Here is a 13,458-nt window from a genome sequence, read left to right on the forward strand (position 1 = left end):
ATCCGTGATAATTGCAAAGGACTTAGAATTAAAAGTATGCTCGTTATTGTTCCATGATCATACCCATTCTCTTTGACTTTATATGTTTATATGACTAGATTATAGGATTATATAGTCATACATAATAAACTATAGTCATATAGTTTATATGACTAGATTTTGAGGATTTTCCTACTTTTCTGAAGAAGTCCAGAAAGTGTTCTAGGTTTTTTCAGAATTAGTGAATTCTAAAACTTAGATGTACTCAGTATATTGTATTGTCTAATAATTTTGGACTGATTGTTTTTGTTAAGCTTTAATTTCTTTGTGCAGACATCTCATTGCAGCTCTTTAGAAGATATGAAAACTTTCTCTTATAATATTATAGACACAAAGTATACCATTAAAATGCAGCTAAAGCTGAAATAGTTTCATCCTATATGATTCCTTAATCCTCTAGAAACATATCTTTAAGATTTCTTTTTAATTTTTATTTTTTTAATGGACTCAGAATTCTAGCAGGGTGGCAAGAAGAAAGAGTAATATTCTTGTTATTTATACAACTTAATTAGAATAGGGTGCTGTTTGTTGTATTTAGGCACTTAGCAAGTGCTTAATATTATTAGGTACAATTATTTTTCCTTTAATTCTAGAAGGAATTCTAAGAAAAAAAAAATATCCTGGGACTTGGAGAGAAAGGAAGAGCAAGGCTTTCGAAATAGGAATAATTTTTGTCTTGGATAGAAAAACTGAATTTTTTTCCCCTACCATATCTTAGTTAATAGCTTTTGTGAGAAGACACGTACTTTAATTTATAGGATAGATTTATTTCAGTGATATGTCAAAAGTAACATTTTTTTCTCTGTAGGTGATTTTGTTACTGAATTTTTTAAAATCTGCCGTCGAAAGGAGTCAACCGATGAGATTCTTGGACGATCCACATTTGAAGAAGAAGGGAGAGGTGACCTACTTTTTTCTTTTTAAAGTTACTTTCAAATGTCTAACTGTTTTTCTTTGGCACATTTTCCAGCAACTATTCATCTGTTTTCTTATTTGACTCCAGTTGGAGAAGCAAGTGTTAATGGACTAGATAGCTATAATTTCTTTCCAGGTTATGCCCTGACTTAAAACATTAAGTGCATTTAGTAAGCTTTTTCTACCAAAAATGTAAGATATTTGAAAAGCAGGGTTTTAGAGTTTTATTTTTGAAGCCCCTTGAGGAGAAATAATTTGTTATACCTTTGTCAATCATGCATGCATATAAAGCTGAACATGTGTATTAAAATTTTGTAATTCTGAAAACATATAATACTAGTGAAAGGAGTGACTAAAATATTCCATGCAGTTACCAATTTACTTGTCACTTTAACTAGTGAAGGTTACTGATATAATTTGTATTCATTTTTGTTCTTTTTATAGAAATTGCTGATATAACTCATGCTTTGTCAAAGTTGACAGAACCAGCACCGGTCCCAATTCATAAATTATCAGTTTCAAATATGGTACATACTGCAAAGAAGAAAATACGAAAACACAGAGGCGTAGAAGAGTCACCACTGAATAATGAAGTCCTCAATACTATACTCTTGGTAACTAAGTGTAATGTCTTTATATGTCTCTTTGCATACTCATTTATTCATTAAATATTCAGTCTCTGCTATGTATGGGAAGAAAGAAAGTAAACAGTTACAATACCATGCTGCATGTAAGAAATCTGGCAAAGGGGCTGTGAGAACACAGCAGAGGGGTGCATCTGTTTCTGTATGGGGGGTGGAAATCAGGGGAGGCTTCATAAAGAGGGACACCTGTGCTACATCTTGAAGAGAAGAAGGCTTTAGAAGTATACGAATAGCAGAGGCCTGAGAGAGCATGTTGAATAGCTCGGTAGATTGTATGGTGGTTCCCAGGGAGTGGCCAGGGAAGAGGCTGTAGAGGTAGGTAACCTGCCATGCTGAAACACTGGACTTGGTCATGCAATTTAATACCATTTTATGCAGAAGGTCAACATGGTCAGAATTGTAGTTTTAAAAACTTTCACAACAGTCCAGAGAAAGCTTTATGTATTATAATGAGTACTAGAAGGGGCCAGAGTGTCTCCAAGGTATAGTGTGGTGGGACAGACTAAGGCTGGGAACTGTATACACCAAGGTTTAATCCTGACTTGCTGTGTAACTTTGACAAGCCAGTTTCCTCATCTATAAATGAGGCTGATGAAACCTTGTGAGATTTTTATGAGGATTAAAAGACCTTCTGTTATACTGTCTGGCATTTAATAGGCCTTTGATAAAAGACAGATAGCTATTCTTATTGTAATTGTTGTTTTAATCATACTTTTGGGAATTTGTGCTTTAAGACAGTCTGGGGAAAAACCTTCAAGAGTAGTGCAGTGAAAAGATTACTGAATTTGGAAACTTGATGTTAATCTTATTCCTGCCATTAATCGTAACTGATTAATTTTCAGCTTGTATATCTGTGAGAAATGGGCAGCTCACACAGTGATTTGAGAATATGGTATTGTTTGTAAATGTGCCTCGTAGTGGGAGCTGGCACATAGTAATTCCTCTATTTCTAAAAATCTGTTGAGTATGGTCTGTAATATGTGGCAAAGTATATACAACAAAAGGAATTACAAGTCAGCAGTACCACAAAGCACTTGGAAGAAACAGTGATAAAAGGACCGAAAATAAATTTCTATAGAGGAGGCTCCTTCTTAAGAATGTATCCTTAGAGCTTTTATTCCAGTTATATAGCTCAGTCATATACACTGATTTTTTTTTTTTTTTTTTTAACCTCTTAACACACAGATCCACATAGGGACCATGTGGAAAAGAAACATTGGTCATTACAGGTTGAGACTTCTTCCCACTTTCTAGTGGTATCTTTTAACGTTACACATCTTAAATATCATACTTTTAGTTTTTCATATGTGAAAACCTGTGGATAATATAACTCTACTGAACCTCATGTGAATATGTGGATGTATAAAAAAAATCTTGTAACTTTGTCTTTTTAATAATATTAAGACTTTTAAAAAAACTTGGATGATCTTGGATGAGTCTGAAATCATAGTGAAGAAATTTTGGTTTGTTGTGTATTGTTTAGTTCACAGTACCAGGTGGTTACAATTAAGAACAGCTTCTGATTTCTAAAATTGGCTATTCACTAAAACTATTTTCAAAGGAAAATATTAAAATGTTTGAGATAATGTAGAACTAGCTGGCCAGTACAATAACATTTCCGCTGTTTTAACAGAAGACCATTAAAAAGTCAAATAGTGCCTATATGAGTGTAAAAACTTCAACAAAATAGGAAATTTGGTCAAAATTGTGGTTATTTTCTTTCTTCTCCATAAGTTCTTATTCCCTGATGCTGCTTCTGAAAAACCATTAGATGGAACTTCTTCGACAGACAACAATAATCCTCCATCAGAGAGTGAAGAATATGTAAGTTGACTTAGTTGATTTGGAGTTCATTACTTAAAATGCATTCACTTTCTAGGGATTTGCTGTATTTCTAGCTTAGTAGCATAAGAATCTTTTTATTTTAAAATCATCTTAGGAAAACTTGAGTGGAGATCATGGCCTCCACCCAGATAATGACCTGCATAGAACATTGGCATAGATTCTTATTTTGAGTAGTAAGAACTTTTCTGATAACAAAGAAAAAAATAACAAATATACTGTGCATGGTTGTAGGATTTCTTTCACTTTAGTCTTTTCGTGAAAACATAAAATTTATGTTTTGCAAAAGATTCTTCCCTGTATTCCAAACTATAGAGAGTTAAAATCAAGTAAAATTTTTATATTTTCCTAATCCAGATCTTTGATAAATTGAGAAATGAGAGTTTAAATGACAGGTGTAGAGATATATCAAATTGTTATAGTAGTTATTGTTAGGAGGTAGATTTTATGAAGTGAGGAGAAAAAGCAAAGGCTTTACATTTTTAGTTTATATAATTCTGAGTTTATGTTTGGTTTTGACAACAAGTATGTACTATTTGTAATTAAAAGATTTTTAAAAACAGCACATGAAATTTAGAATACATTTTGATGATTCCACAGAAGAAATTCAAAGCTATAACTTTAGCCTCACCAAACTATAGCCTCACTTTTATTCCCTTGTAGAAATCTTGAAGACATGGAACTGCCTAAGAACAATTAAGGCATAACGTATTAGACATCTGATAAAAGCTAGTTTTGGTAGGATAGATTAATTTTAGTTTTAAAATCTCTGCCCATACAGTTCTTGATTATTCATGTAAATATGTTGTTAACAAGTTTTACTTCGTTTCTGTTTTGCTAAATTTAGAATCTCTACAATCAGTTCAAATCTGCACCATCTGACAGTTTAACATACAAATTGGCTTTGTGTCTTTGTATGATCAATTTCTACCATGGAGGATTGAAGGGAGTGGCACACCTCTGGCAGGAATTTGTTCTTGAAATGCGTTTCAGATGGGAAAACAACTTTCTGATTCCAGGGTAATAATTTCAATTTCCAGATGTACAGATAGGATTATTGTTTGTTGGCAGAATTTGACTTTTGACTCATTTATTCTCCTTTTTTCCTTAAGAAAATTGTAAGAAACTTTGGGCATGATTTATGTTCAGAGGTGTTCATTGCAGCAAATTTATAATAGGGGAAAAAAAGGTGAAATAACCCAAGTATCAAACATAAAAGAATGGTTAGATAAATCATGATGTATCTCTGCAATGGAAAATTATGGATTCATTACAAGTTTTCTTTCCCAAGAATCTCTTATAACATTGAAAATGATCATAATATTTGTAAAGTAGAATATAGTATCGCATATACTGAATGCTTTAAATAATGCTGATACATACGTATAGAAAAATAATCAGAAAGAAATACAGCCAAATGTTAAGAGTAGTTTTTCCAGGTGTGCAGTTACATTTTTATTTTGTTCTTTATATGTTTGAATAAGGGGAAACATCTTCAGAGTTCATAATTTCAGGTAATAAATAATACTTTACGTGTAATTTTTTGGTATAGTTTATATTGACATTTCACTTAATCAAATAGGAGAGTTTTAGTTAGCATAAATGTCGATGTTGCATAGATTACTATCATTTACTCTTGCTAAGGGAGGAGAATAATAATATAAAATTATGACCAATCCAAAAGTGTTTACTCTTATGTCATTTGCCAGTCTCTGCATAGCTAGATCCTCTCTTTGGTGATTCCTGGGAACTTAATGGTTTAGAATTAGTGGTAGTCCAGGCTCCCCTTGGCAAAAGAGAGGTGGAGAGTGATGGTTTTTATATTAAGAAGCCACTATAATGATTGAGAACTGAATGCATAGTCTTATCTATTTAGTATGGTGTGAAATACTGTATGCTAGCTACTTCCTAGGTGGATTTAAAGACTTTTTTTCACTTTAAGTTTCTATTAGTTTGGGAGTTAATCACTAGTTTACTATTATATTTTGAAATATCTATTATATTTGCTGTTGGTTATTTGTGAATTAGGAGGATAAAATAAATTTTGATCTTTTATCTTATTTGCTCCATCCAGTTACCTTACCTATATAAATTTAGTTTTGATTTTTTATCATTATGGCAAAAATTTATGGTAATATAAAAATATGCATACCTGAAGCAGTTTTACTAAAACTTATCTTTCTTTTCTCACTACTTCATTGGATAGATTAGCAAGTGGACCCCCAGACCTAAGATGCTGTTTACTACATCAGAAACTACAGGTAAAGATTTTCCAATGACAGTATATAAATATGCTCTTCATTCACTTGGAGCTTATTCTGATACTAAATTTAAGTATGGATTATAGGCTATTCTTGTGCTGCTGTAGTAATCACTGTCATTCACAACAAGGTCTAGGGAACGGGGGAGAGAATGAAAAATATTCAGACAGTGGATAGATTTTTATTTTACTGTAATTCAAATATAAATGTTATTTCTGTTTTCTTGAGATGTTAAATTGTTGTATCGAAAGAAAGAAGGCACGTGATGAGGGGAGAAAGACAAGTTCTTCAGATAACGTGACTAATACATATTCATGGGATGCTGGAAAAGCTGGAGATCAGCTGGGGCCAGATAAATTAAAAGATACGGATAAGGAAAAGGGAGAAGTAGGAAAATCTTGGGATTCTTGGAGTGATAGTGAAGAAGAATTTTTTGAATGTCTGAGTGATACTGAAGAACTTAAAGCAAATGGACAAGAGAGTGGCAAGAAAGGAGGACTTAAGGAAATGGCAAATTTAAAGCCAGAAGGACGACTTCATCAGCATGGAAAACTTACACTACTGCATAATGGAGAACCTCTCTACATTCCAGTAACCCAGGTAGGACATGGGCTGACACTTTAAGTTTTAATTTAAAAAATTTGTTGTTTATATAACTTTATTCTAATAGATGATTGCTTTGGGATGATTGTTAGATAAATGATAAGCTATAAAATTCATCTTCAAAAAGGCTTCACCTATTTTATACTCTCGTCGATGGTGAATAAAGAGTAAGGGAATACTATTTCCTCCCCAATGTTTCTTTCTCACTCCTTTTCTTTCATGAAATTACATTGAAAGCCTAATGTATGCCAACCACTGTTCTAGACCTTGGGAATTTAGTAGCAAAGTAGATGGTAAGGTTCTTGTACTTATGGTACTTAATATTAATATTTTATTTAATTTTTATAAATGACATTTCCAGTCACATAAATTTTTGCCAGTATGATGGGCAAAAGTAGTATCTCAGTGTTTTAGGTCGTATTTCCCTGATTTTTAATAAACCTAAACATCTTTTAATATGTTTATTGGCCATCCGTTCCTATGAATTGCCTGCCATTATTCTTTTAGGTTACTGTCCTTTTCTTATTGATTTATGAGTTAGACGTAAATCTTCTGTTACATACATTGTATGTTTTCTCCTAGTCATTTAACAGATATGTACTTATTAACTTATTGAGTGATAAATCAATATACAAGGTATATAACTCTTAAGTGTACAACTTGGTGAACTTTTTTAAATTTAAAAACCCTTGAAACTACCACCCAGATCAAGATATAGAAAATTTCCATCATGCTAGAACTGTACTACTGATGAATAGAATTTTCTGTGAAGATGAAAGCATACATTTTCTCTTTGCTGTTCAATACTATAGCCATTATCCATATGTGGCTACTGATTGCTTGAAATGTGGCCAGTGCACCTATGGAACTGAATTATTTTTTAATTTTATTTAAGTTTTAATAGATAGATGTATTAGGTAGCATAGCCCAGTCTCCCCGTCTAGGTAATTCTTTTTCTAACTTCTACTGCTATAGGTTAATTTTATTAGTTTTTGAACCTCGTAAATATATTATACGTTGCTTATCACTCTTTTGCATATAAATGGAATCATACATTTTATACTCCTGTGTTGAGCTTTTTAAAATTTAACTACCATCTGTGAAATTCATCCATGTTGTCACATGTTTTAGTATATATGCATGTTTTATTACTTTGTAGTATTGTATTATATAAATACACCACAATTTGGTTATCTATTCACCTGTTGGTGGAATTTGAGTGGTTTATAGTTTGAGCTATTATAAAAAGTGAACATTTAGAGGCACCTAAAAAATGGTATAGATGATAGAGTCTTTGTTCATCTCCTCTTGCTACCACATCAAAGTGGTGACGGAAACACAGAGCAAACAGCAAGCAGAATTGCCTGGGATCTAGATGAACAGAAGCCCTACAACTAGAGAGAGAAATAAGATATCAACCTGTAACAGTAGAAGGTAGGAGGGGGCAAGGATGTGAGGCTTCCTGGTCCTGGTCCCGAGCAGCTGAGTGGGACAGAGGCTACGGCAGCTGCAGCCAGCAGCTGCAGATGCCTCTTAAAGGGGCCATGTCCGTGACTGGACTTTCGCGGTGACACACTTGCTCACACTGAGCACCAGCACTGGATCTGCTGTTTAGCAGGGTAAAAGGGACTTACAGGGGGACACTGAGTTAACAGAGTAAATGTAGAAGAGAATCTAATCACCAATATAGAGGATGGGCAAGCCAAAGCCACCCAATCAGAATGGCAAGAATAAAGAAGCCAAGACCATAATAATTATTTAAGGAGTCTTTGGAACAAAATTAAGTGGAAAACATCTGTGTAAGAGGGGTACTTGAAGGAGGAAAGGAAGAACAAGAAGTAGAAAGCTATTTGAATAAATAATGATGGAAAACTTCTCTCACCTGGTGAAGGAAATAGACATACAACCCCAGGAAGCTCAGAGAGTCCCAAGAAAGAGGAACCCAAAGAGGCCCACACCAAGACACATCATAATTAAAATGCCAAAGGTTAAATGCAAAGAGAATCTTAAAAGCAGCAAGAGAAAAGCAGTTAGTTAGCTACAAGGGAGCCACCCATAATAAGACTGGCAGTTGATTACTCAAAAGAAACTTTGAAGGACAGAAGAGCTCGGCACAAAATATTCAAAGTGATGAAAACCTAGGATCTACAACCAAGAATTCTTTATCCAGCAAAGTTATCGTTTAGAGTTGAAGGACCAATAAAGAGCTTTCCAGACAAAATAAGCTAAAGGAATTTATCAACACCAAGCCAGTATTTCAGGAAATGTTGGAGGGACTTCTTTAAGAAAAAACATGTACCAAAAACATGAATAAAGAATGGTAATAACTACATTTCTATCAACAAGTACCTTAAATGGAAAAGAATTAAGTGCTCCAACCAAAAGATAGAGTGGCCGAATGGGTAAGAAAACAAGATCCCTACATATGCTGCCTACAAGAGACTCACTTCGGATTAAAAGACACACACAGACTAAAAGGAAGGGGATGGAAAAAGCTACTGCCTTGATGGACCTAGAAGGTATTGTGATGATTGAAGTCAGATAAAGACAGATTTCACATACATGTGGAATATGTGGAATCTGAAGAACAAAATAACAACAACAAAAATGGAAACAAACTCATAGATATAGAGACTATTTTGAGGGCTACTAGATGGGAGGGAAATTGGAGGGCACGGTGAAAAAAGGCAAAAGGATTAAGAAGTACAAATGGATAGTTATAAAATAGACATGGAGATATAGAGTGTAGCATAGGGAAAATAGTTAACAATGTTGTAATAATATGTAAGGGGAAGAGTGGTACTAGGTTTAGTGGGGTGATTACCTTGTGAATTATATAGATCTCTAATCTCTATGCCGTACAACTGAAACTAATATATTATTGTAATTGAAAATTACAATATATTATAAAACTAATATATTATTGTAATTTTTTTCAACTATAATTGAAAAAAGCTCATTGAATTATTTTTAAAAAGTCTGGTTTTACTTAATTCTAACCCATAATAAAAACACACTATTCAATAATAAAACCACAGTATTAAAAAAAAAAAAAACCCACAAACATTCTTATGTTTTTAGGTGAACATAGGCACTTATTTTCTTTTGAATATATTTGTAAGAGTGGAATTATTGAGTTACATGGTAGAAATATGTTTTACCTTTAGCAGATATTGCTAAACAGTCTCCCAGAGTATTTGAACTAATTTACATTCCTTCTAACAATGTATAATCGTTTTAGTTTATTCAACATAATCTCTGACATTTGGTGTGTCAGGGAACTCCAATACCACTCTTAGGTTTGATTTGCTAGGAGGACTCACAGGACTTGACATATAGTCATGCTCATGGCTATAATTTATTACAACAAAAGGAAACAAAGCAAAATCAGCGAAAGGAAATGGCACATGGGACAAAGTTCAGAGAATATTAAGCACAAGCTTCTAAGAGTCTCCTCCCAATGTAGTCAGTCACACAGGATGCACTTAATTCCTTCAACAACAAATTGTGACAGCATGTAAAATGTCTACCTAGTGCTCAGGTTTTTTATTGGGGGCTGGTCACACTGACATCCTCTGTCTAGCACGTACCAAAATTCCAGACTCCCGAAAGGACAGCAGGTCTTCAGTATAAACTATATCGTTTGCACAAATAGTTTAGGCACAGTGAGCCATTTTAATCAGTTCTGAGTAGGTTGGGGACCCTGCCAAAATTCAGGTTCCCAGATGCCGGCCAAGGGCCAGCTTTGCAAACAGGCCTTCTGAAGATAGCAGTCTGAGGCTGGCTCAGACTATGTTAACTCTTCTCTGCACATGTGATTATTTCATTCATTAAAATTTTTGTTTTCTGTTGGGTATATAGTAGTAATTCATGTCCTTACATTTCTCTGATGAATAATGATACTGAACCGATTTTCATGTATTTATTGCCCATTTAGATATCTTCTTGGCGAAGTGCCTTTTCAAGACCTTTGCCTATTTTTAAAAAGTTAGTTGTCTTTTTTTCTTATTGCTTGATAGGAATTCTTCTGGATTCTAGATAAGAGTCCTTAGTCATATATGTATTACAAAATAATTTCTCCTATTCTGCGTTTGCTTATTCACTTTCTTAATAATGTCTTTAGTCAAACAGGTATGCTTAATTTTAATAAAGTCCTATCTAATGATGTTTTTCTTCTGTGGTTAGTGCTTTTGTCTCCCATTTAATAAAATTTTAACTACCCCGATGTCCTAGAGATAATCTCTTACATTTTTTTATGGAAACTTTATTGTTTTAACTATCTTATTTATATTTATGATTCACCTCACATTGGCCGCATTTTGTACGAGGAAGAGGTTAAGATTCTCATATTTCTGTAAGGATATGCAATTGTCATTCACCATTATTCAAAAGACCTGCTTTTTTTCACAGAGTGGCAGTGATGTTTTTGTTATGAATCATATTATGTGTGTTTTGGTCTGTTTCTGGGCTGTTTATTCTGTCAGTCTCTTTGTCTAGCCTTGTGCCAATAATGCACTATACTTAATTACTATAGCTTTATCATAAGCCTTTATCTGTTAATAAGTGTAAATCTTCTATTCTTCAAGATTATCTTGGCTATCCTTTGCATTTTTATGTAAATTTGAAAATCAGCTTGTCTGTTTCTACAAAGAGAATAATCCTGGGATTTTAATTCATATTGCATTGAATTTATAAATCAATTTAGAGAGAATTGAAATCTTAACAATATTGAGTCCCATGACCATGAAATACCTTTCATTTTATTTAAGATTTCTTTTACTTTCCTTCATCTGTGTTTTATACTTTTTAATGTAGATGTTTTGCATATTTTTCATTAGATTTTTTAAAGTCTTTGTAATTTTGTAAAGATTATGATATTTTTAAATTTAAAAAGTTTTTCTCTGCTATGTAGAAACAGTTGCTTTTTATATATTGACCTTGGATCAAGCAATCTTACTACATTCACTTATTATTTCTAGTAGTTTGTAGATTATTTGGGTTTTTCTATGTACATGTCATGTTAATCTATTAGTATAAACAGTTCGAATTTTGATTTTCAAACCTTTATACTTTTTAATTCTTTTTCACGCTTTATTGCACTGGCTGGGATTGCTGATACAGTGTTGATTAGTGGACATCCTTCTCATGTTCCAAATCTCAGAAGGTGTCTGGCATAGATATCATTTATCATATTAAGGAAATTCTATTTCTAGTCTGAGAGTTTATATTATGAACAGGTATTGTATTTTATCAAATGCTTTTCTTGCATATTGATGTACTCATAAAATAATTATGAGTTTTAAATTAAATCAGACGTTATAAGTAACAGTGTCTAGTGCAAAATAAGCACTCAGTTTTTTAGCTATTATTTCTCGGAGGACTTTATCTTATATAAGACATAAGTGACTAGTAATGCTTCTCAGGATGCAAGGATTTACTTAAATGTTTCTGTAAGGGTTTTTATGTTCTGAAATGGGTTGAGGAATTGTAATGATTGTACAGTGGGATGTTGGGATGTTTGCTTGGTAATTTTAAACATGAATTCTGTTAATTTTATTATCCATGCTTATATTGTTTCTTTGCCAACTGGCTATCATTTATGACATTATTTTTTTTTTATTTGACAGGCTTTATGCTTTTTTCTTCATTATATTCTTTAAAAAGCAAATTATATTTTAGATATTTCATCACTAAATTTTAGTATTAGGACAGAATATTGCAATGCTAAAAACCAAGTGTATGTTTTTGTTTTGTTTTGTTTTTTTGGTTTTTTATTGCTGTGAAGCATGCAGTTGGTATTGAGGTCTTGTGGTATAGACCTGGGTTTTGAGATCTGGTAGAACTAGATTTATATCCTAGCACCACCACTTATTAACAGTATTGCTGATAAAAGCTATGTATCTTGAGCCTTCTTTTTTTCTCTCTCTCTAAAGAAAGGTTAGTTTGCATTTTCTAGAATTTTATGTAAATTTTATATATCTACAGTATGGTTTTTTTTGGTGTGGTAATTTTTTCAGCATAATTATTTTGAGATTCATGCATTGTTGTGTGTATCAATAATAGTTCATTCAGTTTTACTGCTTAGTAATGTTCCATTGCCTGGATATATCGCAGATCATTTTTCAATTCACTTTTTGATGGACGTTTCAAAAATGGGCATAAGGAAACTGTTGGGGGCAATGGATATATTCAGCACTCTGATTGTGGTAATTGTTCCATGGGTGCGTACTTAGTATATGTACTCTTTAAATTATTGTGTGTTGATTATAGTTCAAAAAAGCTGTTAAAAAGTTAAATTATCATGGGTGATTGACAAGAAGAATAAAATGAAAGTATTTTTATCTTGTTCTAATGTATCTCTAGTTTTAAAACCTTACCTATTTGTTTAGTAAACCAGTATTATGTACTTTAAAGCCAGTAATTCTTTGTAGTACTCTGAATTGTTCAGGATTGAATCACATCATATTACTAACTACTCCCTAATTTTTAAGGATCTAGTTGTAGATTGTCTTGATTTGATTGGGTTAATAAAGAGTTCAAAAAGTTATTCTGGAAGTTCAAGCTTTATTTTTCTTCAAAGGGCTATGCCCTCCTCATTTATTTCAAATGCTTCAGTTTCCACATTCGAATTTTAATCTAAATCTAAAATAATTTAAAGTTGTCTTTCGCTCAACATGTATATACTTTATTACGAAATTTTTATGTCTTACCTTTAGGTAAATCAGGGAAAATTTTTAGTCCATTTTACTTTCTTACTTTAAAGTTAATCTTATTTGAATTATATTTGTGCTTATAAAATGGTATTCAAAATTATCCCAGTTAAAACCAATACCATTTTGATAATTTCAAGCTTAAAGATTTTACCTAATAGTTTAGTTCCAGGGCTAGGAGAGATACCTGTGAAGAATCTGTTAGATCAGAAGTCCTTAGCTGGTAGATTAGAACAAAACTAGTAATTCTCAAAGTCACCATCATCAGACCGGTGTCCTGATTTCTCTCTTACGTGTGCCACTTGGTAATTTTGCCACTACATGATCTTGGGCAAGACACTAACTGCACCTCAATTTCAGCACTTGTAAAGTGCCCTGACCACCTCTTAGTGATCACATGAGATCATGTTTATGAGAAAGATTTGGGCATATTCGGAAATGGTA

The 13,458-nt window shown here is 32.8% G+C and overlaps 2 protein-coding genes across 2 annotated transcripts in view; one reads left to right on the forward strand and one right to left on the reverse strand.

Annotated features, from left to right (window-relative positions):
• The window catches only part of RAB3GAP1 (RAB3 GTPase activating protein catalytic subunit 1), an 89,065-nt gene that overhangs the window by 54,667 nt on the left and 20,940 nt on the right, over positions 1 to 13,458 (forward strand). Inside the window, exons 12-17 of the mRNA XM_039874559.1 lie at positions 848 to 940; positions 1,399 to 1,568; positions 3,333 to 3,422; positions 4,288 to 4,460; positions 5,647 to 5,701; positions 5,930 to 6,301. Coding sequence (XP_039730493.1) covers positions 848 to 940; positions 1,399 to 1,568; positions 3,333 to 3,422; positions 4,288 to 4,460; positions 5,647 to 5,701; positions 5,930 to 6,301 — 953 coding nt within the window. The remainder of the gene's footprint in view (positions 1 to 847; positions 941 to 1,398; positions 1,569 to 3,332; positions 3,423 to 4,287; positions 4,461 to 5,646; positions 5,702 to 5,929; positions 6,302 to 13,458) is intronic.
• Positions 1 to 13,458, reverse strand: part of ZRANB3 (zinc finger RANBP2-type containing 3) — a 279,275-nt gene that overhangs the window by 22,784 nt on the left and 243,033 nt on the right. The gene's annotated exons all lie outside the window — the stretch shown is intronic.

Source organism: Pteropus medius, unplaced genomic scaffold (assembly GCF_902729225.1).
Source record: "Pteropus medius unplaced genomic scaffold, Ma_sr-lr_union100, whole genome shotgun sequence".
Classification (NCBI taxonomy): Eukaryota; Metazoa; Chordata; class Mammalia; order Chiroptera; family Pteropodidae; genus Pteropus; species Pteropus medius.